Source organism: Haliotis rubra, unplaced genomic scaffold (assembly GCF_003918875.1).
Source record: "Haliotis rubra isolate DU_JTF1 unplaced genomic scaffold, ASM391887v1 Scf47, whole genome shotgun sequence".
NCBI lineage: Eukaryota > Metazoa > Mollusca > Gastropoda > Lepetellida > Haliotidae > Haliotis > Haliotis rubra.
The window spans coordinates 3,190,228-3,218,134 of NW_025767157.1; the positions used below are offsets into that span (position 1 = coordinate 3,190,228).

Here is a 27,907-nt window from a genome sequence, read left to right on the forward strand (position 1 = left end):
TCTGGTGTGTTTCATCTGAAAGTGACTCTGATAAGGATGACTGGTTTTTATACCAGCAATATCACGGGCTGTGAATACCTATGGGCTATGAACATTGACAACATGACCAAGATGAGATCGTGCATTATAGATGCTAAATCCACAGTAGTTCTGTTCGAGAGGACACTGTGTGCTCCGAGAAATGAACGTCGTGGGTTCGATCCCCATTCGCGTCATACAAAAATAAGTGAAAAGAGGTACTTGTTGTTGCCCAGGCTGGCGCTCCGCGTTAATAAGATGAAACAAGGGGTGGTCGGCTCGGAGTCGATACACTGTGTCTGACTGGGGCATCTATAGTAAACTACGGTATGGTATCTGAGTGAGTGAGTGAGTTTAGTGTTACGCCGCAGTCAGCAATATTGCAGCTATATGGCGGCTGTCTGTAAATAATCGAGTCTGGACCAGACAATCCAGTGATCAACAGCATTTGCATCGATCTACACACCTGGGATAAGATGACATGTGTCAACTAAGTCAGCCAGCCTGACCATCCGATCGCCTCGTACGACAAGCATGGGTTACTGAAGATCAATTACTAACCCGGACTTTCACGGGGGCATGGTATCTGGCATAGCGATAGTCAAGGCTCGTACAAGAAAACGCGCGTGCGCACACGCACATATACAATTATACAATACGAGAGAGTGAGAGTGAAAGAGAGAGAGAGAGAGGGGCATAAGGTGTTTTTCACTAAATGCTGAGCGTAAGGCCGGGCAACCTGTAACAAATACCATCAGTTTGCGTCGTTCAGTGTGAGTGAGTGTAGTTTTACGCCGCTTTTAGCAGTATTCCAGCAATATCACGGCGGGGACACCAGAAATGGGCTTCACACATTGTACCCATGTGGGAAATCGAACCCGGGTTTTCGGCGTGACGAGCGAACGCTTTAACCACCAGGCTACCCCACCGCCCCTCATTCAGTGTGATGCGGCCTCAGATCAAAACCCAAACCCAGGTCCTCTAGCCATTTGACAGATCGGACTTTGACATAACCATCAACAAACCAATTTCTGCCATTCTTCTGAACAAGAACAGATGATCCCAATATATAAATGTTTGCCTTTGTTAATGAGGGTTAATTTGTCCCCTGAAACACAACACAAATAGTAAACGTGAAATCATCACTTTCTGTCCCGACTGATACTCAGACATTTGTCTCCATCAGTACAACAGTGGACATGAAACATAGGACTGAATTTCAAATACGACTTAACCACCAACCAGGACAATGTTCAGCTTGTTCAACTTGACCTGAGCTACTCTGCATCTGCATGTAAATGGCACAAACGGCAGGTCGAGTTAACTTCATTAACAAGGGGAGCAGAGAATGTTATTAATGTTGCTGCTTGCTGCCTAAAAGCTCGAATCGGAAACTTTAAACCATCTGTAGCTTCTATTTCAAGAAAGTTAGGACATTGCCCACGATTTCTCGACACTGAGATATTAAACGGCGACCTTGTCTCGGCTGTTCGGACATGCGGACAATCAATTGACAAAAAACGCACCCCTTCACAATAATAGATCCAACCGGTTGTGACTCGGTCACGCAATGCATTACTATTCACTTGATCAGGTCAAGCTGAACAAGCTGTAGTGGGTTTTGCATTACGAAACCCGCCGTAAACTTTCACAATGGTTGCTCTGCGCTCTGCCCCACACCGCTTTGTACGATAAGGGCTGGTTGTCTGTAAGTGTGTGCGACTAGTTTCATCAAGTCACCTTGACCTATTCCTGCGCCGAGTATCGCGACACACGGATAAACCGGTTCAAACAAACTAAGCCCATAGATGTTGACCGTAGCTGTACAAACTGTACTGCAAGGAAATTAAACATTGACTTGCTATGATGACAGCGTCATGTCGAATCCACGGTGTTTGAGCAACAATACATGGTAATACTGTTAATGAGATGTAGACTCCTAAACAACAGTAATTTGCACATTATACGTTGTTCCATGTTTTATAGATCACCTGATGTCTGTTGTATTTGTTTGTTTGATGTCTAACGATGCACTAGGTATATGCCGGTGTAAATAACGTCTTCTGGATCACACAATCCAGTGATTGACGCCATGAGCACTGATCTACGCCTCTGATCTGCGCAAGCCTGACCAACCGATCCCCTTTGTTGCTTCTTCCGTTTGTTTGTTTAGCACCAAATGCATCATTATTCCAGATAAATGTAACTAGTTGACTCTGGACCAGACAATCCATTGATCAGCAGCATGAGCATCGATCTACGCAAATTGGATATGATGACATGTGTCAACCACGTCAGCGCGCCTGATCAGCCGATCCCGTTAGTCGCCTCTTATGACAAGCGTGGATTGCTGAAGACATATTATAATCCCGATGTTTAAGATCCTTTGTTAATTCATGCATGGAACTACTTAGGAACTATATTAGGACACAAGTAGAAATAGAGTTGACTGGAATGGAACACTGTCTCAGTGAGCGAAAAGAGACAGACACCTATATGTCCAACTTATGGGATGTCAGGGCTGATCATAAACCCTCGAATCTGAAGTAGGCAAACCAATGCACTATGTCATATATCACCAGCAACGATCAACACGCTAGAGATCTAGGACACAAAGTGCCTCATTCACGTCAAACGGGTGCTCGATAAACTCCGAGCAATGAATATTCAAGGTCATAAAAATGTCCTCTCTCGCAATACAGGAAAGCTGTTCAAGACACTGCATGGAAAGTCTAGCTGTGGTTGCCCGTGCGTTGTCCTGTTGAAAAGTATGGACATCTTGGTGGTGATTGAAGAATGGTACGACGTGATTATGAAGAATCTGGTCACGGTAGTAAAGGGCATTAACTCTCCCTTGACAGACATGAAGGGCAGTCCTGCGATTGTAACTTATTTCACCCCAGACCATGACACCCCCACCACCCAAACAGTCTGTCTGAACCACACACTCATCAGCATTTAGTTCACCACGTCTGCGTCAAACACGTAAACGGCCGTCAACATTACGTAGGTGAAGACGTGACTCATCAGTGACTACCACACCATGAGATTGTTGTAACCTCTACCTGCTACTTGTGCCAAGCTGAATCATGGCTAGTGCGCGTTCTCTTTCCTGAGGTGTTAACCCCGGCATCTCTGTCCTCGTTTCACAATCGTTAGTGAGGTGAGGTGAGGTGAGGTGAGGTGAAGTGAGGTGAGGTGAAATTGGGTTTAACGTCGTGCTTGAGAATATTTCGCTCATATGACGACGTGCATGCGTGTGAATGTGTATGTGCGGCATCTTGTACTAGCCAAGACTGAAGCTGGTTTTATAGTGCTAGCCCACTGAGATACCATGCCGCAGTGAATCATGAATACCCCACTCAGACACATTATACTGACTCCGAGCCGACCAGTCCTTATTGTACCCATTAATTCCGAGCGCCAGGCAGGGACCAACAAGTACCATATTTTAACGTCTTTTGGTATGACGCGGTCGGGGATCGAACCCGCGACCTTCCGCTCACCGGGCTGACGCTCTAACCACTTCACCACGGAGGCGGTACAATCGTTAGTGAAGCAATGAAAATTGTTTCTCATACACCTGCTTTTAAGGTCACAGTCAGCATGATTTCAGAACGAATTTCGGTTTTTCATGGCGTGGATGCATGTTGTTGCGTGTTGGAATAAAGATTGATGCTGTGAACAGGAATTTGTTTCTAAAACACTTTTTTTCAACAAAAAAGGCCTGCGACTTCATGTTAGTCATATTCACTGATAATTGTCATGCTGAAATCCATCTCGATGAAAATATGGACAATTTTAGACTGGTGCGTTTTCAATACTAGTGAAATTATGAATACGGAGATTATATTCTTGTAGTCCACGGGACTTGCGGTACATATTACCTGGTCCGTCAACGACCCCCACAACCAGATGTTGCTGTATCGTGCATAATATAGCAGTCAGTTGAAATCCTGAACGGGAATTTTAATAAATCTATATGACCATATGAAAGTGGCGTTTGTAGCGTCTCCTCATTGAACTGATGTTGTTAGTGTCTATCAACTCAGTTGAGGGGGAAACTCCTGTCAGCCCAGACGGATGGTAAGAAGTAGCGTATCTGTGGAAAAAACACCAGCTCTCGTTCTGATTTCAACTGACAGGCCTGAACTGGCTGAGTTAAATCCTGATGACGTTGTGGTCAAATGTCAATGGATACTATTTGTTTCGATCGAGCATCTCCAGTTCACGTCACAGCATAACTCCAAATATACTCACTTACAAAAGAAAGTACACAACTGCTGCTTTGGGATCTTGTTCCTGAAACCAGCATAATTGCAACTTACAAGTCACAAACATGGTTGACATGTTGTCAAAACACAACAGATATCGTACACAGTTGCAACCTCGCCAGCGCCTCACGTTAATCGACCCACGTAGACGATTCAGTCGATGTTGGCGGGTTAATGACATGCACACGTGGTCGTTGCCCCGGATGACGACAGCGCGTGGTTGTCACATCAAGGGGTTCATGCTGATGTGGTGACCCAACGGGGTTGATGATGACGTCACTGTTAGCATCCACTTTCGCAGAGGGAGAATGCGCAACTAATGGTAAAATTCAAGTTCTGGGACTATCAGATATATCTGTCCGGTTGACGTCATTAAGCTGATGATGGTCTGCCTTGTACAGATGAAAGCTCTGGAAATATGGCTGCTTCTTGACGTTTTACATTTATTTCACTAACAATCCCAGCCGACTGTGTATTATACTGTTGGTGCATAACATGAACGCGCGATTCAACAAAATCACGATTTTCATGACATTCTGAGCATAGCACTGTAAAGGATATCTGTAGTGTTTTGATGACATGTTCTTGATGTTTGTGACTTGTGACACTGTTTGAAAATAATCCCACAACACCATCTGTGTACCTTTTTTGTAGGTCAGTTTATATTCAGGCAAAGACATGATGGTTGAACTTACTGGATTAAAAAGAGAATTCTTGATCAGTCAGTAAGTACACACGGATTTGTGGAAAGAATTTGAAATAAGAAACCAGGTCATTAATCTGTCATTAATTTGTTATACTTTTGCAATGAAATAATAAACTGAAGTATGATTTAGCATTAATGACGACAAACATTTGTGTGCCTGGACAATTTAACCTAGTGTAGTTTCCGGCATCCTCTACAACCTGATCGTGTTCTCCAAGACCATGGTACACTGTGTATGCATGGACATCAGCAGATGTTAGCACATTACTTCCGCAACTGATGCTTGTTATCCGCAATTAAAACGCCTTTCAAACACTAGCGTTCCTTTCGCAAATGTTTTGTTATTTACGTTCAACAAAGTTTAATATTCAGCGTTATTTGGCTTCCTAATCTGATACTCTACATTTGTTCATTAATATTTATTATTGATGCGTTTTCCGTTGACTAACCCATATCTTACACACGGGATGTAAGTCAAGTGACGCGAGGCTGTCTAAACTCACCTGCCCTTGACATTTCAAATGTCACCATATCCGTAAATAGGAAGAAGAACCTACTGACAGTGTAGGGCAGTCACTCATTACCGTGTTGTCCCTTGATTTGGCGTATAATACATATGTAAGTATTACTTTGTAAGAACACGTGGGTTGATTGGCCCCATGGAATGCTGGAACAACCTGTAACACTAAATATCGAATTTGGCAATTTAATACCAAATAATAGACATTGGGTATTGGTTATCAGAATTCAAATGACAACGTTGTTTAAACGGCTAGCGCAAAATAGTACATATTGGTTATAGCGAAGTCCGAGTGCATGGAGTTTAGGACGATGTACGGCTACGGACAACTTGCCGGAAATCAATGGGGTCCTGAAAACAGCATTTGTGTAAACCCCATGGAGACGTTGTGATAAAACTAATAGCTTTCCTATTGATAATAACGAAGCTTTATTGGGAATTCAACAGTGGATCCTGTCACGGTTAAAGGACATTACTCTGCACGGCAAATTGCTAGGACGGAAATCAACATCCATTCTGCAGGTTTTTAACACCGTTCTTTTATTACTGTCGCACGGGTCAAATCTTCACCAGGTCGGAGAAACAAAATGAAGTGTCCTTCAGCTGTAGACCCGAGAAACCACTGATTGGTATGATAAGCAACGCAGTCATTACGACACGCAATCGACGACAGCGAGTATCAGAGGTGTCATCCAATCCACTACCTTCTTACTATTCCCATGATAAAGCGAAACGAGCCTTTGGATTCCCATTACTAGTGATCATATTTTTAGAATCAATACGGTACTGGGAGATGCTCATACTTCCTACTGTCAGTCGAAGCAGGAGATGACAACGTCTGAGTACATCAAATGCTACGACGGAAAACGATCATATACGAACTGAAGACACACAATGTGGGATGTGTTCGAAATGAGCCCGACTACGGTCTTAGTTCTTGCCGTTGTTCTAGCTCTGTTGTGGCTGTCCACGCAGCGACCCCCGGGGCTTCCCCCCGGCCCCCCTCTTCTCCCTGTTTTGGGGAACGCCCTATGTATGGGGTCCGATCCCCGGATTACGTTCCATAACCTCCGACAAAAGTACGGCGATATCTTTAGCGTTTACGTCTTTCATAAGCCCATCATCGTCCTCAACGGCTACGATGTTCTGAAAAGCGCAGTCGTCAAGAACTCCGACGTCTTCTCCGACAGACCACGCTCACTACTGAATGACTTCATATTAAGGAGAAAAGGTACGTGTCTCTACATACAATACTGTCCAAGATAAACTCCACTGGTTCGCTTTGGGGCGGTGGGGTAGCGCTCGCTCGTCACGCCGAAGAGTGAGTGAGTTTAGTTTTACGCCGCACTCAGCAATATTCCAGCTATATGGCGGCGGTCTGTAAATAATAGAGTCTGGACCAGATTATGCAGCGATCAACAGCATGAGCACCGATCAGTGCAATTTGGGAACCGATGACATGTGTCAACCAAGTCAGCGAGCCTGACCACCCGATCCCGTTAGTCGCCTCTTACGACAAGCATGGATTACTGAAGGTTCATTCTAACCCGGACCTTCACGGGTGTCACGCTGAAGACCCAGGTTCGATTCCCCACATGGGTACAATGTGGGAAGCCCATTTCTGGTGTCCCCCGCCGCGATATTGCTGGAATATTGTAAAACCACACTCTCACTTACTGGCTCACATCACACGAAGAAAATTATGTGTGTCAATCCTTAACGAAGGTTGAAAGGCTAAAATTTCCTTTTTTATGCCATCCTAGCAACCACATTCCTAGATATCCACCTTTCACTAAATATAGACAAGGTACACCAACTGTGCCCATTCATTCATTAGCCCTACTTATCGTTCCCTTCCATTCAAAGCACCTTGACCAGACCAGCTTTTATACATGCTCTAGTGCACATGCACTCGATACAATGTTTGATTGATGCTATAAATTAAGCTCAAAATGAGCAGACACATGACCTAGCTTACATTTGTATTGTTTAATACGATTAAAGTTGAAAGTAACAAAACATGGATATTTTACCGTTAACCTTCAATAAAGATGTGCAGAAGAAGAACTGTCAAAGATGTCCCTCGGGTTCGCATATTATTGTAATTATATAGATAAATTTGGTATGTACTTAAATACCAAATTATTTTCTAAGGAAAGCAGATATTCCACGACATTGTACTGGTTATAATTTGGATAATAATATCGCTACTTTGGTTATTTTCAATTGAAAATCAAATATGTGGTAGAATCAGTTTCGTCTGCTCTTTTTGGAATAACCATATACGTTTCTGTAAAAGGAGGTATCGAATGTGAAAATGCTTGGATTTCGGTGTACATGTTGCTTTCTTCGTTCTTACAGGTGTGGTAGCCAGCTCGGGTGATCTATGGCGTGAACAGAGACGGTTTGCTCTCTGCACTCTGAGAGAATTCGGGGTCGGTAGATCAATCATGGAAGACAAAATACACAACGAAGTCTCGCAGTTTCTCGCAGCATGGGAGATGGAGAAGAGTGAGGGCTTTGACTGTATGCGACTTGTTCATAACGCGGCGGCCAATGTCATCTGCTCAACCGCATTTGGGAAGCGTTTTGAGTATTCGGATCCTCTTTTTACCAACTTTCTAAAAGCAATAGAGGAATGTTTTGCCACAACCGGAGCATCAGCTGTGTTGAACATTTTACCAATGTTGCGCTTCCTGCCTGGTGATATGTTTGGATTTAAGAGAACCATGGACAATGTCAGAATGATCGAGTCACTCTTCATACTGCCTGTTATAGAGGAACACTTAAACACACACGACGACAACAACGTGGACAACTTCATTTATGCATACATCAAGGAAATGCGACGTCGCCAAAAACAGCAAAAAGACACAACTTTGAACTGTAAGATCCTGGAAGATGTCTTTCCCACTCTCTGAGAACGAGATACATAGACAGACACATAGACAAATACATAGGGAGCCATACAGGCAGATACATAGGTAGATAGACGATTACATAGGTAGATAGATAGACAAACACATAGGTAGGTAGATAGATAGACAACTACTTGGTAGACAAACAGGCAGATACATAGGTATGTATATACACAAATACATAATAATTAAGTAGATATGAGAATACATAACGGATACATAGACAAATACAAAGGTAGATAGATAAGCAAATACACAGAATTAAAGAAATAGGTAGATAAATATACAGTTACAAAGATAGATAGATAGAGTTATGTTGCAGTGTTAATATTAGGATGTGTTTGATACAAGACGTCAGATAATCACCCCCAACAAAGCCATGAAGGACTACTTACACTAAGTGTTTATGCTTCTTTTACAGTGGACAATTTACGCACAGTTATCACTGACCTGTTTGTTGCCGGATCGGAATCGATTGCCACCACCATACGTTGGGCACTGGTCTACTTCCTGAACTACCCGGATGTACAAGAGAAGTGCTTCCAGGAGATTCTGGAAAACGTCGGTCAGAGCAGACGACCATCCATGAAGGACAAGTCGAACCTCCCCTACGTGGAGGCCACCATTATGGAAGTGTTGAGACGGGCTGACATTGCTCCCGTCAGTGCCCTTCACACCGTCCCTTACGATGTCCACTTCAGGGGATTCAACTTCCCCAAAGGCGTCCCAGTTGCACTGATGCTTGATTCGGTGCTTCAAGACCCGGATGTTTGGGTAGATCCAGATCAGTTTCGTCCGGAGCGTTTCCTTGACGACAAAGGCAAAATCCGAAAGAATGACGAGTTCATCCCCTTTTCTCTTGGTAAGTGTGACTGTGAAAGGCTACGTGTTCAGGAGCAGAAAAATCTCAATTTGAAAACCATAATATTTGTTAGGATTAAGGTTTGCAACACTCACCAATATTACAACAACGTAAGTGTGTCATGGAAATAACCGAGTTTGGACTAGAATATCAAGTTTTTAAACATACAGGATAGGATGACATACATTTGTCTACGAGCCTGATACCCGTTACTTATTATAACGACCTAATGGCGTGTTTCCAGGGTCATATATAGTTTTTATCACTGTTATTATATTGTTAAAAGCAAGTGTCAGCAGTATATGCAACAAGAATTACAGTACAGGTGATTCCGTGACAGATAACCAAGCACTTTCAATGTGTTTATGGATCTATAAACAGAACAGTATAGGCCACACCCACGATCAGGCTACTGTTTCCGGAAGGCCTCTATATAGGCGTGGCTTGTGTTTCATGGTGGCATTGATTTGTACCGTTTTCTGCAGGGTTGTTGGACTTTCTATGTTAATGATTCTTTCTAAGAATTGTTATTCTTTTAATAATGCTATATTATTCTCAGGAGCAGGTGTCCATGCAAGCCAATAGTGTAGTTCTTATGTATGCTGCCTATTTCATTTATACATATACAGAATATATGAAAGATACTGAGGTCATTATGAATATCAATGCAATCTGATAACTGTTTTGGCCTTGTACATTTAGCATGTTAACATGAGAGCGAGATGTCCGGGTTCGTTGACAAAAAGTCAGCTTAGTTACCTGTGTGTGCAGCGTGAAGCAACAGACAAACAAATCTCATTTCAAATATCTTTGTTATTGCAGGCCGACGAGTTTGCCTCGGCGAAGCGATGGCCCGAATGGAACTCTTTCTCTTCCTCACCACCATGATCCAGAGATTCCATTTCCTGCCGGTGAATGGACAGAAACCTCCTCTACAAGGAACTGTCGGCTTAACTCACTCCCCGAAATCATTCCTTATAAAATCCATTCCCAGGGTTCAGTCTTCATCCAGTCATAATAGTAACGTGTGAAAATATTAAAAATGGGAAAAGGCAAAATAGTGCTATAATCATACTGACATCAGGTGTAAGTTCAATGTAATTGTTTAAGAAGAATTGAAATAACTGACCATGTAATTAAATATTTTGGGTTGTGAGAGACGCTGAAACACGACTATTTGAACAGACTGGTCGGCTCGGAGACTCTCTATATACCGCTGACCCGGTTTACACACTACGTATGTCGCAACAATGAGGACAGTGTCGTCATTACACTGTACGAGTTCCTATAAATATATTTTGACGCAAGTATTTTCACACAGCTTAAGTTCATATTCTGACTTTGTGTGCTGGTGATTAGGTCCTTGAGAGTGTGCGTTTGAATCCCAGATGGGACTCAACCGTACAAGAATCTTACTTACTAGAATCTGTACTTTACTGAGAAAGTGTAATCCCAAATGAAATGTGATACATTTGACCACTTTCTTAATGACATTGTCTAACAGTTGTCTGCTCAAAGCATTCCGATTGTTTCAACAGCACGTGTGTATGAACCACTGTCGAGCAGTGATACCACCACGTGTTCGCGACGTGAGCATATTCTCCCCCGCAAATGGCAACATCACAAACGCGTGCAGAGACAAGTCAAATTTTCATCTAAGTTCCTGGACGTATTCGTAACAACGCAACAGTGTTATAATCAATCTTGTTGCCACTGGCTAGTACGAAGGGGAAGTGTCTCTCTTTATTTATACTTCTATAAACAGGAGACACAGTGTATTCTATCATTGTTTATAAAGTCAGTGTCTGTAACGTCACGTCTCTTTGCAATGACACCAGGCCACATCGTCGGAGACAAACTGCATTCACTTTTCATGTTGTTTTTGTTTACTCCAAAAATATTCCTTCAATATTGAAATTGATATCAGTGACTGTTACTGGAACATCCCTTGATTGTATTACAGCCTATTCATCTCATTGTTTTGTAATTCTGTGTGGAATAAAGGCAAATCTTCTTATCATTCAGTTGTTGTATAACAGATGCAAAGATTATTCAGACTGAATAGAGTGAGTGAGTGAGTGAGCGACTTGGATTTAACGCCGTTTTAGTTAGCATCGTTCCAGTCATATCTAGGAATGTCGTAGTGAGATATAAAACAGAGATTCTGACTGAATCACAGGTCGTTGAAACGTTTACAACACAGTAAAAAACATTGAGAGTAAATAACATATTTTAAAAATGTTTGATAAAAACATTCTGCGAATGAATGGAGTCTGTGAGAGCTCTATTGTTACTCCGTTACCAAGTACACTGGCGACAGAAAGTAGGGTCGGTTAAAACTTCCCTTCAACTAAACATATAGATAGCTAAACCAACTCTGAGTCCACTCTACACTGACTTTTAGGCCCAGAAATAAGGTCATCTTAATAGTACATTTCTCTAGAAAACTATTCCAAATGAAATCCAAAACTATCACTAATTTCTACATTACAGACTTGCAAAATCATTCCATACTAGACTTGGACTCAAATTCAATATATTCTATTGGGCCGGGGGACTCGAACGAATAACATGTGCACTCCGTGGTTGACTCACTGTGTAAACATTGATAAACCGGCTGTGATAGAAATCAGTGGGTAGTAGGAATGTGACACTCGACAGTTGTACTCAGTCTCGCTCACTCGTATCAAGTACATGCGGGTTGGAAACTAGTGAACGACGATGTGGGACTTCGGAGTTACAACAGTTGCCTTATTTCTGGTCGTGGTACTGGTAGTGTTATGGCTGTCAACGCGACGAGCACCTGGACTACCCCCCGGCCCCCCTCTCCTTCCGTTCGTGGGGAACGCCCTGTCCATGGACTCTGATCCCCGGGTCTTGTACAAGAACCTCCGACAGAAGTATGGCGACATTTTCAGTCTGTATGTTTTCCACAAGCCTCTCATCGTCCTCAACGGCTACAACGTCATTAAAGAAGCCATTGTCAAGAACGCCGACGTCTTCTCCGACAGACCGCACTCTTTTGTAAATGATTTTATAGCAAAGGGCAAAGGTACGTCTTCTTTATTAGTGAATAGTGATTCTACAAATTGAATAGTGAAAATATATGATCCAACTTCAAATAGGGCAGTCACGACAGAAGTATTGAAAACATTACTTGTACCAATTACTATCATTGTTGAAAGCACTATCAAATTAAGTATGTAGTACATTGAAAATAGAATAAAAGTAAAATACGCTTGGTCTTAAAAATGTCGTTTTTACCTGTCAGTTGTCATTTTACAATCGTTTATGAAGCTGAAAGTTTCTGTGTACACGAGCACACGAACCACGTGCATTCACAATGACCATATATGGTGAATTGGGAAAGCCTGAGTTCCATGCAGTAAACCTTCAAAGTACACCACTCTTCACAAGACAAATGTTAAATATCCAGCATTGTTGAGAATAGTAGGCATATAGTGATGCGAGATGATAACTGGGACAAAATATTGTCGACGTATCTCCAAGAACATACCACACCTTGTCCTGTCTCACAGACAAAAATATATAGTAAGAAGCACATCTGAACTGAATTGTAGCAGAAACAACGTGGTACAAATACATTAACAAATACATCATGTCATATCCCTGATTCTACTTAACTGTATTTTTTAAACAGGAGTAATCGGAACCTCCGGGCACTTGTGGCATGAACAGAGACGATTTGCTCTCAATGCTCTGCGAGAGTTTGGAGTGGGAAGAACCATCATGGAGGACAAAATACATGAGGAAATCGCACAGTTTGTGTTGGCCCTAGAGGAACAGAAAGGACGGGGTTTCAACATACAACTTCTTGTGCAGAATGCTGTATCAAATGTCATCTGTTCCATTATCTTTGGCAAACGTTTTGAATATACCGACCCTCTCTTTGTCAAATTTCTGAAAGCATTGGATGAAAATTTTCGAAGCAGCACAGCATCGGGATTATTGAACGTTTTCCCTCTTGTGCGACATTTACCTGGAGACCCATTCAAGTTCAGGAAAACAATGGACAATGTCAACATTGTGGATAATCTACTGATTAAACCACTAGTTCAAGATCACTTAGACGATCAGGATGAGGAGAATCGAGACGATTTCATCCATGTATACTTGAAGGAGATGCGACGTCGTCAGCAGAAACAAGAAACAACAACGTTAGACTGTAAGTTTGATGCTTTATTTTAAGGGACGTGCATGACCTCTACTGTGGTATATTTACTAGCAAAGCATATACATGTATGTATGTGTGTGTTTCGTTGGATATTTACTTGCAAAGTGTGTGTATGTGTGTGTGTGTGTGTGCGCGCGCGCGCGCATTTGCACGTAAACAATGCTCCTAAAGTCTCTCAAAATGAATTGTAAACGCTATCTCATCATTAACCAGATTTCAGAGTGATATTCCAACTATAATCGCCTTTTATGAATTTGTCAAATAGAAACGGCTAAACTCTGTCTGTAAACAGTTGACTCTGGACCTGAAAGTCGAGTGATTGACACCATGAGATACAATGACAGAGGATGTGTTTATGAATCACCATTAAACAGTGATGATACCAGGTGTTCGCGAAAGGATGTTCCCCACCGGTGGTACCCGTCATAAACAAAGCTTTACTGAGACCTCCAGAGTTGTAGCCTCAATCTTACAATTGGCGTCCATGGGGATGCCTACTTATTGTCTAGATGTTCGGCCCCAAAATAAAAATATAAAAATGTTATCAACGAGGAACTCAAATAACATTTCCTTTCATTTTTTTAAAAATTGTCCTAAATCTCTGAAGATAGTTATGAAGATAGCTATATATGTTCATGTTTATTTGCAAATGCCCCATGGATGAAGAACTGAAGTTTTTCCTGAAGCTTGTCATGTTGGATAGTGGTGTACAACATCTCATGTTTTGACTGAACTCGGTCCGTTTCTGAGATTGTAAAACTTCACGCATTCACGAGTTTTTTGAGAATCCAAATGGTATTAATTCCGCTTGTCCCTAACACTGTCTGTGAACACAGAGAAAGTCCGTCCTTGATAGTATAAGGATTATCGTCAATATTTGAGACAGGGATTTGTTGATACATTTGCTGGACCCGGAAATATATATCTCTCTGTACGGGTTTTTATGTAGCTTTTGAATCCAGTATAGGAGGGATGGGCACGTCTTTGGGTTTCAGAGTCAAGTCAAACGTTCATAGCACCCATGAATGTTGTTTTGCAGATGCTTCGACAGCATTCATAATGATTTTAAAGTTGTTATCCCAATTGGTAGGACGCTGTTCACGGTATCAAGGTCCGCATTTGAATAGTTGCAAAAACACGCCACGGCAGACTTAATTTGAAACATATGAATGGTATCCAAGTTATATTTGCTCAGGATGTAATGAATAATGGATTGAGAATATATGTAGTTATTAGTTGCATTCAACAGTCCATATTGTTTACTCATGATATTTAATTTTGGCCTTTGCGATTTGACCTTGATCTTAAATTCTATCATAACGCAATTTTGGTTGTCGACATTGAATCTACACTGACTGAACACTAGACAGTTGATTCTGTTACTGAGTTTTCACGTTTCTAAAAGTATTTCATTGGAATGTGAATGTTGTGTTTCAGATTTTAAGATGTGTAATGTTACATCTGTCACGCGAAAGCTTGAACCCAGCAATAAAATTTAATTCATTTTGACAGTGGAGAATCTGGCTCGGACTATTTCTGACCTGTTCGTTGCGGGTACCGAGACAACGGCCACTACAATACGTTGGGCACTGGTCTACTTCCTAAACTACCCGGATGTACAAGAGAAGTGCTTCCAGGAGATTCTGGAAAACGTGGGTCAGAGCAGACGACCATCCATGAAGGACAAGACGAACCTTCCTTACGTGGAGGCCACCATCCTGGAAGCACTGAGGTACGCTGATATTGCACCTACGGCAGTCCCTCATGCAGTTGCACATGATGTACAGTTCAGAGGATACACCTTCCCGAAAGGTGTCACAGTCATGTTGAACCTTGATTCAGTCCTCCAAGACACGGATGTATGGGGAGACCCACAAAACTTTCGGCCGGACCATTTCCTTGACCGTGCAGGCAAGATTCAGAAGAGAGATGAATTCATTCCGTTTTCTTTGGGTGAGTTACCTAGAAACGCGACATATAGACATGTAAGGACATGTACATGGATGCATACACTCATACATATACACGCACATAAACACACACACACACACACACACACACACACACACACACACACACACGGTAATGACACTGTACCACTGTACCTTTTAATTTCATATTTCAAGGACGAAGAGTTTGCCTGGGGGAGGCAATGGCCCGGATGGAGCTCTTCCTCTTCCTCACCACCATGATTCAGAGGTTCAAGTTCGTCCCAGTGAACGGGAAAAAGCCTCCAATGCATGGAATTATGGGCTTCACACATTCGCCAAGTGAATTCCAAGTAAAAGCTATTCCCCGAAACTAATACTGTTGCAATGTCACCACGAAAACAAAGCATAGACCCTGTTAGTGTTTCAACGTTGTCAAACAACAGGAACAGGAAGACTTCTTTACTGTAAACTCTTTGTCAAATTATGTTTTATAATAAAATAATATCCCCCAAAATTGTAATATACGGTGATTAACTGGCATTTTAGCACTGTTTCCTCCTCTTTGTTGAAAGTACTTACTTCCCGTGCTCACTGAAGTTATCAAGTCATTTGAATCCAGTTGAATAACAGTGGTGGAGTATTCTAGCCATGTGTCTAAATTTCTTTATGACAAAGATTGTGACACTAATATTTGTGAAAAAACTGACATCATGAAAGGATTGTGCGAAACACATATACAAAACTCTGTAGATAAACAAAGATATGTATGAATTTCCCTGACAATGTTCAATAAACACCCAAATCACCCAGACAGAACTATTACAACTGATAATGGGTTCTCTGAAGCGTGTGTAAATGAGTAACAGCTATTCATGTATGCCACTATATGCAATCCTCAAATCACGAAGTTGCATCCCCTGAACCTATTTACTTCAATGGTGAACACTCGAGCTCATTCGAAATCAACTCCTCTGTCGTCATTCAGATTTAATCTGAATGCGTCACTCTGTTGAAGTAAGATATTGAGCTGCGGTGGAACCAGTTGGTATGACCTGGCCAAATAGCCGCTTGCCTGTGAGAATATCCATTGCTGTGGCGTTCACACCACATCTCATAAGATATGGGTTGTTCAGGATACTACTGGAAAGGCATTTCACGCACGGGCTGTTTACACAGGGCGCAGAGCACACTGCAATGCGTATTTGTTTAATCAGGAAAATGCACTGCTGGCGGGAGATGGTGTTAAAATGATGATATTATGAACTAAGCTGCGGTGTATTGCAGGCGAGTGATGCCGTGTTCCTGGTGAGTGATAATGTAATGATGGCGAGTGATGGCGTACTGTACTGTGGCGAGGGATGACGATGCACTGCTGGAGAGTGGTGATCTTCTGTGGTGATCTTCTGCTGAACTGATGACGAGTGATAATGCATTGTGGCGAGTGATGACATGGTGATCTTCTGTGGCGAGAGCTGTTGAACTGATGACGAGTGATAATGCATTGTGGCGAGTGATGACATGGTGATCTTCTGTGGCGAGAGCTGTTGAACTGATGACGAGTGATAATGCATTGTGGCGAGTGATGACATGGTGATCTTCTGTGGCGAGAGCTGTTGAACTGATGACGAGTGATAATGCATTGTGGCGAGTGATGACGTGGTGATCTTTTGTGGCGAAAGCTGTTGAACTGATGGCGAGTGGTGACATATTGGTACAAGCGATGGCGTTCTGGTGGTGTGTGATGACTTTCGTTGACGAGTGATGTTGAACTGCTGGCGACAGACGACGTACTACTGGCGACATGTTTTCAACTACATACGACCCTGACTGTGGTGAATGACAGAAAATGCATGTGTATGATGTACTCTTCCGACATGGTTCTTGCTATACTGTCAGTCAAAATATTGCATATTATTTAATGTGTTCCGGGTATATTTTCATGTTTTGTTGAATAATAACCTAAGCTGCAGTCTGAAATATCAATATGTGCCCTTGCTTTGTCATTGAGGGGCGGTTGGGTAGCCAAGTGGATAAAACGTTCGCTCGTCACGCCAAAGAACTGGGTTCGATTCCCCACAAGGTTACAATGTGTGGGGCCAATTCCTGGTGTCCACCGTCGTGATATTGCTGGAACATTGCTGAAAACGGCGTAAAACTAAACTCACTCACTCACTCACTCATTGAATAGTTATAACAAAGCAAACGGCAGATTGAATCATATTCTGCAAATAGGAAATATATATGTTTAATGTGTCAGGTGGTTGAAACATGGTCATGAGATATCAATGTTATGAAATCGAACAAGTAATGTTCCCAAACAGCTTGCCATGGACAAGCATAGGCGCGACGTGAGCATATACTCCCCCACAGATGACAACATGACAAACCTGGGCAGAGACAAGTCACATTTTCGCCTAAGTTCCTGGAAGTATTCGTAACAACGCAACAGTGTACAATCAATCCTGTTGCCAATTGTTCGTACGAAAGGGAAGTGTTCTCTGTTTATTTATACTGCTATAAACAGGAGACTTAGTGTATTTTCTTGACCAATCATTTTCTATGAAGTCATGTGGCCATTGCATTGACATCAGGCCGCATTGTCGGAGACAAGATGAATTTACTTTACCTTTAATATTCATTTTGTTTTGTTTTGTCATCCAATATTGAAATCGATATCACTGACTGTTACTGGAACATCCCTTGATCGGATTTCAGCCTATTTATCTCATTGTTCTGTAATTCTGTGTGGAATAAAGTCAGTTTCTTAAAAGCCAAATCTTCTTGACATGTCGTTCAGTTGTTTTATAACAGGTGAAAAGATTATTCAGACTGATAACCTCATCTGAGTGAGTGAGTGGACGAGTCGGGTTTAACGCCGCACTTATGTAGGTAGCATCGTTCCAGTCGTATCTTGGCGAGTCAGGCCGGAGAGGAATGTCGTTGTGAGATATATACACATATCTTGGCGAGTCAGGCCGGAGAGGAATGTCGTTGTGAGGTATTTACTCATATCTTGGCGAGTCAGGCCGGAGAGGAATGTCGTTGTGAGATATATACTCATATCTTGGCGAGTCAGGCCTGAGAGGAATGTCGTTGTGAGATATATACACATATCTTGGCGAGTCAGGCCGGAGAGGAATGTCGTTGTGAGATATATACACATATCTTGGCGAGTCAGGCCGGAGAGGAATGTCGTTGTGACATATATACACATATCTTGGCGAGTCAGGCCGGAGAGGAATGTCGTTGTGACATATATACACATATCTTGGCGAGTCAGGCCGGAGAGGAATGTCGTTGTGACATATATACACATATCTTGGCGAGTCAGGCCTGAGAGGAATGTCGTTGTGACGTATATACACATATCTTGGCGAGTCAGGCCGGAGAGGAATGTCGTTGTGAGATATATACACATATCTTGGCGAGTCAGGCCTGAGAGGAATGTCGTTGTGAAATATATACACATATCTTGGCGAGTCAGGCCGGAGAGGAATGTCGTTGTGGGATATATACTCATATCTTGGCGAGTCAGGCCTGAGAGGAATGTCGTTGTGAGATATATACTCATATCTTGGCGAGTCAGGCCGGAGAGGAATGTCGTTGTCAGATATATACACATATCTTGGCGAGTCAGGCCGGAGAGGAATGTCGTTGTGAGATATATACACAGAGATTCTGACTACAACAAAGAAAATACGTAAGTGTAAATATCATATTTTTAAATGTTCTATAAAAAATATTTTGCTAATAATTTTGTTAAAAGGAATATCTTCTCATTCAGTTGTTTTGTAACAGGTGAAAAGATTTTTCAGACTGGAAAACCTTATCTGAGTGAGTGAGTGAGTGAGTGAGTGTGTGAACTGGGTTTAACGCCGTATATATTTAGCAACGTTCCAGTCATATCTCCGCGGGTCAGGCTTTAGCGGAATGTCGTAGTGAGATATAAAACAGAGATTCTGACTGAATCAAAGTTTGCTGAAACCTTTTTAACAAAGTGAAAATACATTAAGAGTAAATATAATATTTTTAAAATGTTTGATAAACACATTCTGCGATTGAATGGAGCCTTTGAGAGCTCTATGGGTACTACGTCACCAACAACACTGGCTACGTGACAGAAAGTAGGCTCGGTTAAGCTGCCCTTCAACTAAACGTATAAATTGTGAAATCATCTTTGGGTCAACTCTACACTGACATTTAGAACCAGAAATAAGGTTAAATCATTGATACATTTATCTACAAATAAAGTCCAGAACAATCACTAATTTCAGGATTACAATCATTCCATACTAGAGTAGGACTCGCATTGAATTTATTCAGTAGGGCCGGGGAACTCGAACGAACAACATGTACATTGGTTGACCCACTGTGTAAGCATTGAAACACGGCTGCGTTTTAAATCAGTGAGCAGTGGGAATGTGACACTCCACAGCTGTACTCAGTCTCGCTCTTTCCTGTCAGGTTTTACACAGGCTGGAAACTAGCTTACGACGATGTTGGACTTTGGAGTTACAACCGTTGCCTCATTTCTGGTCGTGGTACTGGTAGTGTTATGGCTGTCAACGCGGCGCCCACCTGTACTAACCCACCCAACCCACCCCCACCCCCACCCCTCTCCTTCCATTCGTGGGGAACGCCCTGTCCATGGACGCTGATCCCCGGATCTTGTTTAAGAAACTTCGTCAGAATTATGGCGACATTTTCAGTCTGTATGTTTTCCACAAGCCTCTCATCGTCCTCAACGGCTACAACGTTATTAAAGAAGCCATAGTCAAGAACGCAGACGTCTTCTCCTAAAGACCGCACACTTTTATAACTGACTTTATATCAAAGGGCAAAGGTACGTTTTCTTTATAGCTTAACTGAATTGAAGGAGTTTTACTAGTGACTCTAAAAATTGAATAATACTTTGCCTTTGGTGACACTGCGATCGAGTGCGGAAAGTGAGTGCTTTTAGCAATATTCCAGCAATATCACGGTGGGTGACACCAGAAATGGGCTTCACACATTGTACCCATGTGGGGAATCGAACCCGGGGCTTTGGCGTGACGACTAGGCTACCCCACCACCCCGAATGAGGAAAGAAGCAAGGACGAAGTGAAAGCGTGGCTTGTATCACATTGTCCAGGGGAAGAACCGAATTGCCTTTGCGTGTGTTAGTGACAGCTGCCACTGGTGGGGGCAGGATACCTCACCCACACAAGATGTTGTCACAATTGACAGTAATAGATAAACGCATGTTCATGATATAGTCGGAATCCTCCGTTTGGCAGAAGGTGTGGGGAGCTCGTTGGTGCCCGTAGCAATGCTTGCTTCTTGCCTAAATTTCTTACCCATTCAACCATCTTAATTAGGAGGAAGCCACGAAACTTACATAGACATACCTTAACCTAATAAGGGTCGATTTCAGATTTGCTGGTTTGAAGAAGTTTGTCGATGGACAAGAAATTTCATTTTGAACCGGTGATACTAGTGTAAAGTGTTAAACTTACTGCCGCGTCATTTAGAAAGACGTTATCAGACGGTGTTTGTATCCGTTCACACACATACACAAACACACACACACACACACACACACACACACACACACACACACACACACACACACACACTCACTCACTCACTCACTTTGATACACATGGCAAGATGTATAATATACTGAAAGCCAGTAAAAACGCAATTTGACATTACTTTACTCACACAAATGTCACCATATGTAAATGTAACTGGCAGATTTCTCTTAAATGAACATCTGTGGATAATTTCATCTGAAAATGTCGAAAATGAACAACAACGTCAGTGACGGAACAACGACATCAAACAAAGGAGGGGCCACTTGCAGTCATTATCGTGTGTGTCCACCGTGCGCTGCAAGACATGCTCGCAGTCTCCGGGGCATTGAAAGACACAAATTTCTCAGGAACAACTGTGGGATGGTCTGCCAGTGATGATGAAGGGCCTGAGACAATTCAGCAACTGTCCTTGGGGGCACAAGTTGATTTCGATATCGCCGTCCAAGTTCATCCCACAGATGCTCGATTGGGTTCATGCCTGTGGACAATGTAGGTCAGTCCATCACACTAACAGTCTCATTATTCAAAAAGCCCTTTGTTGCCCTGGCTGCATGGGGACGTGCATTATAATGCTGAAACACAACATGGTTACGACCGCCATGTCGATCCATCATTGTGAGTACAGCCGGACGAAGGATATTGTCCACATAACGTTGAGCATTCAGATTGCCGTAACCACTACCATCTGGGATCGAAAGTTGGCATTGAGAGCCCACCAGATCATCACACCACCCCCTCCAAAACGATCATGTTCTAGGACAGTTTGGCGCAAGTCTTCCTCCTCGACGTCTATAAATCCGTTGACGTCCACTTGCAAAGGATACTTTACACCTGGATTCATCTGAAAAAATGACAACTCGCCCTGACCTGTTTATTAAGGCATGAAAGCGTCTTCGCACCGTTTGGGCGCTGACATGACGTTGTCTTTTCCCAATTGTCCTCCTTGCCGTATCAGCAGCTGTTTGGAACTGATTTAGCAAGTGTGAAACTCGGATAAAGCGGTCCAGTCGCGGACGATCAGCAACACTTCCGGTGGCCCGAAAACGTTGTCTGAGTCGACTTACAGTGTATGGATGCACATTAAAGTGCCTGACAATTATCACCTTGACTGACCATAGCCTGATTCCTTTCTTCGTCTGTCAGGCGTGGCATTTTCTCAAAGTGGTTGAGTTTCACAATTCCTTGTGTTTTTCAAGGACCTTGGTGCAGGTAACGTACCTGCACAACGTGTTTCATGAATGTAGTTGTGTTTACGAGAAATGTCAATGGTTCTGTTTTAAGTTCATGTGAGAGGAATGCTCTGGGACTCGAACTCAAAATGGGTCAGAATAACAGCCTTTTATCCCTACATCCTCTGTATCGCAGGAAAAAAATCTTCAATAGAACTTTTGTAAGTTCCAGGACAACAAATACCAATTGCGTTTTTAATGGCTTTCAGTATATATTCTATAGCCGCCATAATAGGCCTTAGACCATTCCACACCTTGTCCTGCCTCTCAGTCAAAATAGAGTAACAACCATACCATTGTTCTCAAATGAATTGTAGCAGATAGAATGTGGTACAAATACAACACTGTTCTACAATGACTATAAACACTGCCACGTAACATCATAATATCTTATTCTACTTATTTGCATTTTCCCTACAGGAGTAATCGGAACCTCCGGGCACTTGTGGCATGAACAGAGACGATTTACACTCAACGCTCTGCGAGAGTTTGGAGTGGGAAGAACCATCATGGAGGACAAAATACACGAGGAAATTGCTCAGTTTATGGTGGCCCTGGAGGAAGAGAAAGGCCGGGGTTTCAACATAGAGCGTCTTGTGCAGAATGCCGTATCAAATGTCATCTGTTCCATTATCTTTGGCAAACGTTTTGAATATACCGACCCTCCTTTTGTCAGATTTATGGAATCTTTGGATGAGAATTTTCAAAGCAGCACAGCATCGGGATTACTGAACTTTTTCCCTCTTGTGCGATTTTTGCCTGGAGATCCATTCAAGTTCAGGAAAACAATGGACAATGTCAATATTGTGGATAATCTGCTGATTAAACCTTTAGTTCAAGATCACTTAGACGATCAGGATGAGGAAAGTCGGGACGATTTCATCCATGAATACTTGAAGGAGATGCGACGTCGCCATCAGAAACAAGAAACAACAACGTTAGAGTGTAAGTTTAAAGATATTCGCCGGGTGTACATTATGTATTACATATCTGAGTTCTGTTTGGTATTTACTTTCAAGGCCTTTGGCTTGCATGGGAACACACATTTCTGTTTCTGTTTACATTAGCGCTTAGTATTGGTTCTTCGGAGCTTTTGTGTTGGGTTGTAGCACAATAAAGTCATAAACTATTAAAATAGTATTTAAATATAGTATGCTGTAAAGTCTACATCATTTGAGTAAGCACATACATATTAATAAATCCAGTTTTAAACAAACTAACTGAAAGTCAAGTGTATTTATATCATAGTCAATACACCTTATGTATACGAGGGGCTATTTAAAAGTCCCATGGGGTACTTGTACAGCTGTCTGTCGCTCTTCAACGTGCTTCGCCGGCTGGCACTCGAGGACCAAACACTTTATGACTGCCCTGTACACAAGCTTATCCATTTCTGCAGTTTCAATAGCGGTACATGTGATTAGATGTCACGTGACCGAAAACTAGCGACCTGTGCGTGTCAATATTATGTTTATATGAATGATATAAACCATTCTTCATTATCATACAGTTATTTTTATCATGTATAAATCAGATGTATTTTAGGCTCAAAACGTATTGATAGCCATTCATATATATATATATATATATATATATATATATATATGTGTGTGATTTCCGCAGGTGTATAAGCAATAATTATAAAAAAGACAAGTCCAGATATTTCTTTTTGCCCTCGAGCATAAAATAATGTCTATTAAAGACTCTAATTTTTCATTTATAATATCATAAATATAGTATATACTGAGCAGCAAAAGAAACGTCAGTTTGGAATTTTCCGTTCGCAGAAACGAAAAAACTGTAAACTCATTTAATGTTTTGATTGTCTATATTTGACAACATCTCCAACTTTACCTGAGCAAAGACATTCCTTCCAAAACTCAGAATGGAACCCAGGAAATGGTCTCAAAAACGCAACCTGATTTCGGAGATGGTACGGTGTTCTTCATGTTTTTCATAGAACTCATGCTGCACGTGCTGTTCACAATGACCAGCCCTATAAAATGGACCCCTAAACCTGGTTGACAGATTCACATTACAACGTTAGCAGGATGCCGCGACTCACGACAGCTCAGAGGAACCAGGCGCTAGGAAGACTTGAAGCTGGCCACACTGTACAAGCCGTTGCCAATCACTTCCAGGTCCACGTTCGGACCATCTACACCGGGCCACCAACACCACAAATGATCGCCCCCGTACTGGCAGACCAAGGATGACCACAAGACGACAAGACCGCCATGTTGTGCGACAGCATGTACAGAATCCCCTCATGCAGGCATCCGAAACATCACGCGAAACAGTGGGAACACATGGAAGACCCATCAGTACTGATACAGTACGCCGACGTCTTAACAGCGGGAACCTACATTGCCGTAGACCTTACCGTGGACCTATCGTTATCCCTCGTCATCGGCGTGAACGTCTACAGTTTGCCCTACAACACCAAAACTGGCGATACAGGCAATGGAGAACTGTTCTGTTGACAGATGAGAGTCGGTACTGCGTATCAACTGCAGATGGCAGAACAAGAATATGGTAACGACGTGGCCAGCGGTACTCAGACCAATGTGTTATGGAAAGAGACTCATGGGGAGGTGCAAGCATCATGGTATGGGGTAGAATAGGCCTGAACCAGAGAGTGGTTCCTGTGGTGTTCCAGAACCTTGGTCCAGTGAGAGAAAGTGGCATCACAGTGGTTCGCTACACCGACCAAGCTCTCAGACCCCACCCCATACCACAAATTGCACGTCATCGGAACAACATTTTCCAGCATGATATCACCCGGGCCCATACTGCCAGAGCTACACGGGACTGCCTCCAGCAGAACGGTGACAACATTATGCAGTGGCCAGCCCTTAGTCCTGATTTAAACCCAATTGAATATCTTTGGGATGAAATTCAGAGGAGGCCGAACACAGCCGATTTATTGCGCCAGGCCTTTCTCAGAGTGCGGTTCCAGGTTTAATCGATTGGTGCACTCCATGCATAGACGCTGTTCTGCAGTTATTGCCGCCCCGTGGTGGTCACACTAGATACTGAAGTCAAGAATCTGAATGGACTGCAAATTTTCACATAATGTCTTGGAATTGAGTTATTCATTGATGTGTCAAGCTATTGTACACCAAAAATGTTTTTGATCCGCTTATTATGTCAATTTCTGTAATGGTTTGATTACAGTGCCTATCTAATTTTTAATTCGTGCTGACGGTGCTTTTTGCTGCTGAGTATATTAATGTTTATTATTATGATATTATTGAAATTCCTATATGAAATTATTATATATATAATGCTCCTAAATACTCTCAAATTGCATTGTAAACGCTATCTCATCAGTAACCATTAGACCAGTGAAGGAAATTAGGGATACTCAAACTATGATGGCTTTTTCTGAATTTGTTTAAGAAGTTTAAAGTTTCAAAGAGAAACGACGAAAGCCTTTCCACATCCAGAAGAAGTATATATCTGCTGAAAGCAGAGTCTATTCTGACTACGTGATGGTTGGACGCTGCATTCAACAGCATTAGAGCTGTTCGACATGGTCTGTAAACATTTGAGTGATTGACACCATGAGATGCGGTGTCTGAGCATATGATTATGAATCACTATCAAACAGGGATGATAAAAGTGATGTGATGTTTGCGAAAGGATGAACATATCCTGCCCCACCGGTGGTACCTGTCAAATGCAAAGGCTGGTCAATTGTTCACTTGAAGAAAAATGCGAATGTTTGGTACAAGTCAAATGAGAGAATTGCATCGGACATCATTTTTGTCACTGATGCATTACATTTTAAATGTCGTCCACAGGGTCAGAATAGATTTATTCCTTTTATTCAGTTTATGCATTCAACCAATGACATCATCGCCGACTGACATTCTACAAAGACACTCTTCCAGTTCCTCATCTCTTTTGACTCATTTTTTGGCAGGAAGAGGCTGTTCACGGTATCAAGGTCCAACACCGCAGACTTAATTTGAAACATATCAATGGTATAAAGGTATTTTTGCTCAGGATGTAATGCATAATACATTGGGTATATATGTAGTTATTAGTTCATATTCTTTACTCATGTTATTTAATTTGGCCTTTGCGATTTGACCTTGATCTTAAATTCTATCAAATTCTATTGTTGATTCTGTAAATTGACAGACTGAGGAAACTGAACTTTCTTTCAGAATCTACATTGACTGAACAATAAACAGCTGATTCTGTTACTGAGTTTTTACTTTTAAAAAAGTATTGTGTTTCAGATTTTAAAATGTGTCATGTTACATCTGTCATGTAAAGGTTTGAACCCAGCACTAAAATTTAATTCATGTTGGCAGTGGAGAATCTGGCTCGGACTATTGCTGATCTGTTTCGTTGCGGGTACAGAGACAACGTCAACCACAATACGTTGGGCACTGGTCTACTTCCTGAACTACCCAGATATACAAGAGAAGTGCTTCCAGGAGATTCTGGTAAATGTTGGTCAGAGCAGACGACCATCAATAAAGGAACAGACAAACCTCCCCTACGTAGAGGCCACCATTATGGAAGTCTTAAGATACGCTGATATTGTCCCTACTGGTGTCCCTCACGCAGTTGCACAAGATGTACAGTTCAGAGGATACACCTTCCCGAAAGGCGTCACAGTTATATTGAACCTTGATTCAGTCCTCCAAGACACGGATGTATGGGGAGACCCACAAAACTTTCGACCGGACAATTGCCTTGACCGCGCAGGCAAGATTCAGAAGAGGGATGAATTCATTCCGTTTTCTTTGGGTGAGTTACCTAGAAATGCGACATATAGACTTGTAAGGACATAGATACATACACACATGTATATACACGTACGCATATGCACACATGCGGTAATGATTACTTTTTTCATTTCTTGTTTCAAGGACGAAGGGTTAGCCTGGGGGAGGCAACGGCCCGGATGGAGCTCTTCCTCTTCCTCACCACCATGATTCAGAGGTTCAAGTTCGTCCCGGTGAACGGGAAATAGCCTCCAGTGGATGGAATTATGGGCTTCACACATTCGCCAAGTGAATTCCAAGTAAAAGCTATTCCCCGAAAATAATACTGTTTCCAATGTCAGCAAGAAAACAAAGCGTAGACCCTGTGAGTGTTTCAACGTTGTCATACAACAGGAACAAGAAGATTTACTGTAAACTCTTTAACTTCTTTGAATGGCATTTTAGAAGTTGGGAAGTACAATATAGAGCAAACTTTATGAGGTGAGGTGAGGTGAAATTGGGTTTAACGTCGTGCTTGAGAATATTTCGCTCATATGACGATCCAAACTTTATGGATAACAACTTCTTTTTATTGGTGAGTGCGACGTTTCGATACAGATTCTATTATACCGTTGTCAAGCATTGACATAGAATCTGTATCGAAACGTCGCACTCACGAATAAAAAGAAGTTGTTATCCATAAAGTTTGCTCTATATTGTAAACTCTTTGTCAAATAAGTATTTTATTATGCAAAAATATATTCCCCAAACTTTTAATAAACGGTGATAAACTGACATTTTAGTCTCCTCCTCATTATGAATCTCATATGTGGTTACTGCCTGTGCTCACTGAAGTCACCAAGTCGTTGAATTCCGTTGAATAATTGTGGTAGAGTATTCTAGCCATGTGTCTCAATTTCTTTATTTCTTTGTGACAATGTTTGTGACAATAAT

The 27,907-nt window shown here is 42.1% G+C and overlaps 3 protein-coding genes across 3 annotated transcripts; all 3 read left to right on the top strand.

The window, feature by feature from the left end:
• Nucleotides 1-6,362: 6,362 nt before the first annotated feature.
• Nucleotides 6,363-11,318, top strand: LOC124290663 (cytochrome P450 2J6-like). Its single transcript, XM_046727455.1, has 4 exons — nucleotides 6,363-6,749; nucleotides 7,880-8,404; nucleotides 8,858-9,298; nucleotides 10,121-11,318. Exons 1-4 carry the CDS (start codon nucleotides 6,413-6,415, stop codon nucleotides 10,327-10,329), a joined length of 1,512 nt encoding a protein of 503 aa, XP_046583411.1. The 5' UTR covers nucleotides 6,363-6,412; the 3' UTR covers nucleotides 10,330-11,318.
• Nucleotides 11,319-11,946: 628 nt separating this feature from the next.
• Nucleotides 11,947-18,200, top strand: LOC124290622 (cytochrome P450 2J4-like). The gene is made up of 4 exons (XM_046727388.1): nucleotides 11,947-12,350; nucleotides 12,960-13,484; nucleotides 15,006-15,446; nucleotides 15,620-18,200. Exons 1-4 carry the CDS (start codon nucleotides 12,020-12,022, stop codon nucleotides 15,796-15,798), a joined length of 1,476 nt encoding a protein of 491 aa, XP_046583344.1. The 5' UTR covers nucleotides 11,947-12,019; the 3' UTR covers nucleotides 15,799-18,200.
• Nucleotides 18,201-23,017: 4,817 nt separating this feature from the next.
• LOC124290577 (putative inactive cytochrome P450 2G1) lies at nucleotides 23,018-27,222 on the top strand. Its single transcript, XM_046727325.1, has 3 exons — nucleotides 23,018-23,174; nucleotides 26,658-26,996; nucleotides 27,119-27,222. Exons 1-3 carry the CDS (start codon nucleotides 23,018-23,020, stop codon nucleotides 27,220-27,222), a joined length of 600 nt encoding a protein of 199 aa, XP_046583281.1.
• The last annotated feature ends 685 nt before the right edge of the window (nucleotides 27,223-27,907 follow it).

Bases quoted from the DNA above. Each gene is read 5' to 3' on its own strand.
- LOC124290663 (XM_046727455.1), top strand. From the start codon at position 6,413: ATGTGGGATGTGTTCGAAATGAGCCCGACTACGGTCTTAGTTCTTGCC. The intron at 6,750-7,879 runs GTACGTGTCTCT...TCGTTCTTACAG, and splicing joins CTTCATATTAAGGAGAAAAG to GTGTGGTAGCCAGCTCGGGT. The intron at 9,299-10,120 runs GTAAGTGTGACT...TTGTTATTGCAG, and splicing joins GTTCATCCCCTTTTCTCTTG to GCCGACGAGTTTGCCTCGGC.
- LOC124290622 (XM_046727388.1), top strand. From the start codon at position 12,020: ATGTGGGACTTCGGAGTTACAACAGTTGCCTTATTTCTGGTCGTGGTA. The intron at 12,351-12,959 runs GTACGTCTTCTT...TTTTTTAAACAG, and splicing joins TTTTATAGCAAAGGGCAAAG to GAGTAATCGGAACCTCCGGG. The intron at 13,485-15,005 runs GTAAGTTTGATG...TCATTTTGACAG, and splicing joins AGAAACAACAACGTTAGACT to TGGAGAATCTGGCTCGGACT.
- LOC124290577 (XM_046727325.1), top strand. From the start codon at position 23,018: ATGGACAATGTCAATATTGTGGATAATCTGCTGATTAAACCTTTAGTT. The intron at 23,175-26,657 runs GTAAGTTTAAAG...TGAACTACCCAG, and splicing joins AGAAACAACAACGTTAGAGT to ATATACAAGAGAAGTGCTTC. The intron at 26,997-27,118 runs GTGAGTTACCTA...TCTTGTTTCAAG, and splicing joins ATTCATTCCGTTTTCTTTGG to GACGAAGGGTTAGCCTGGGG.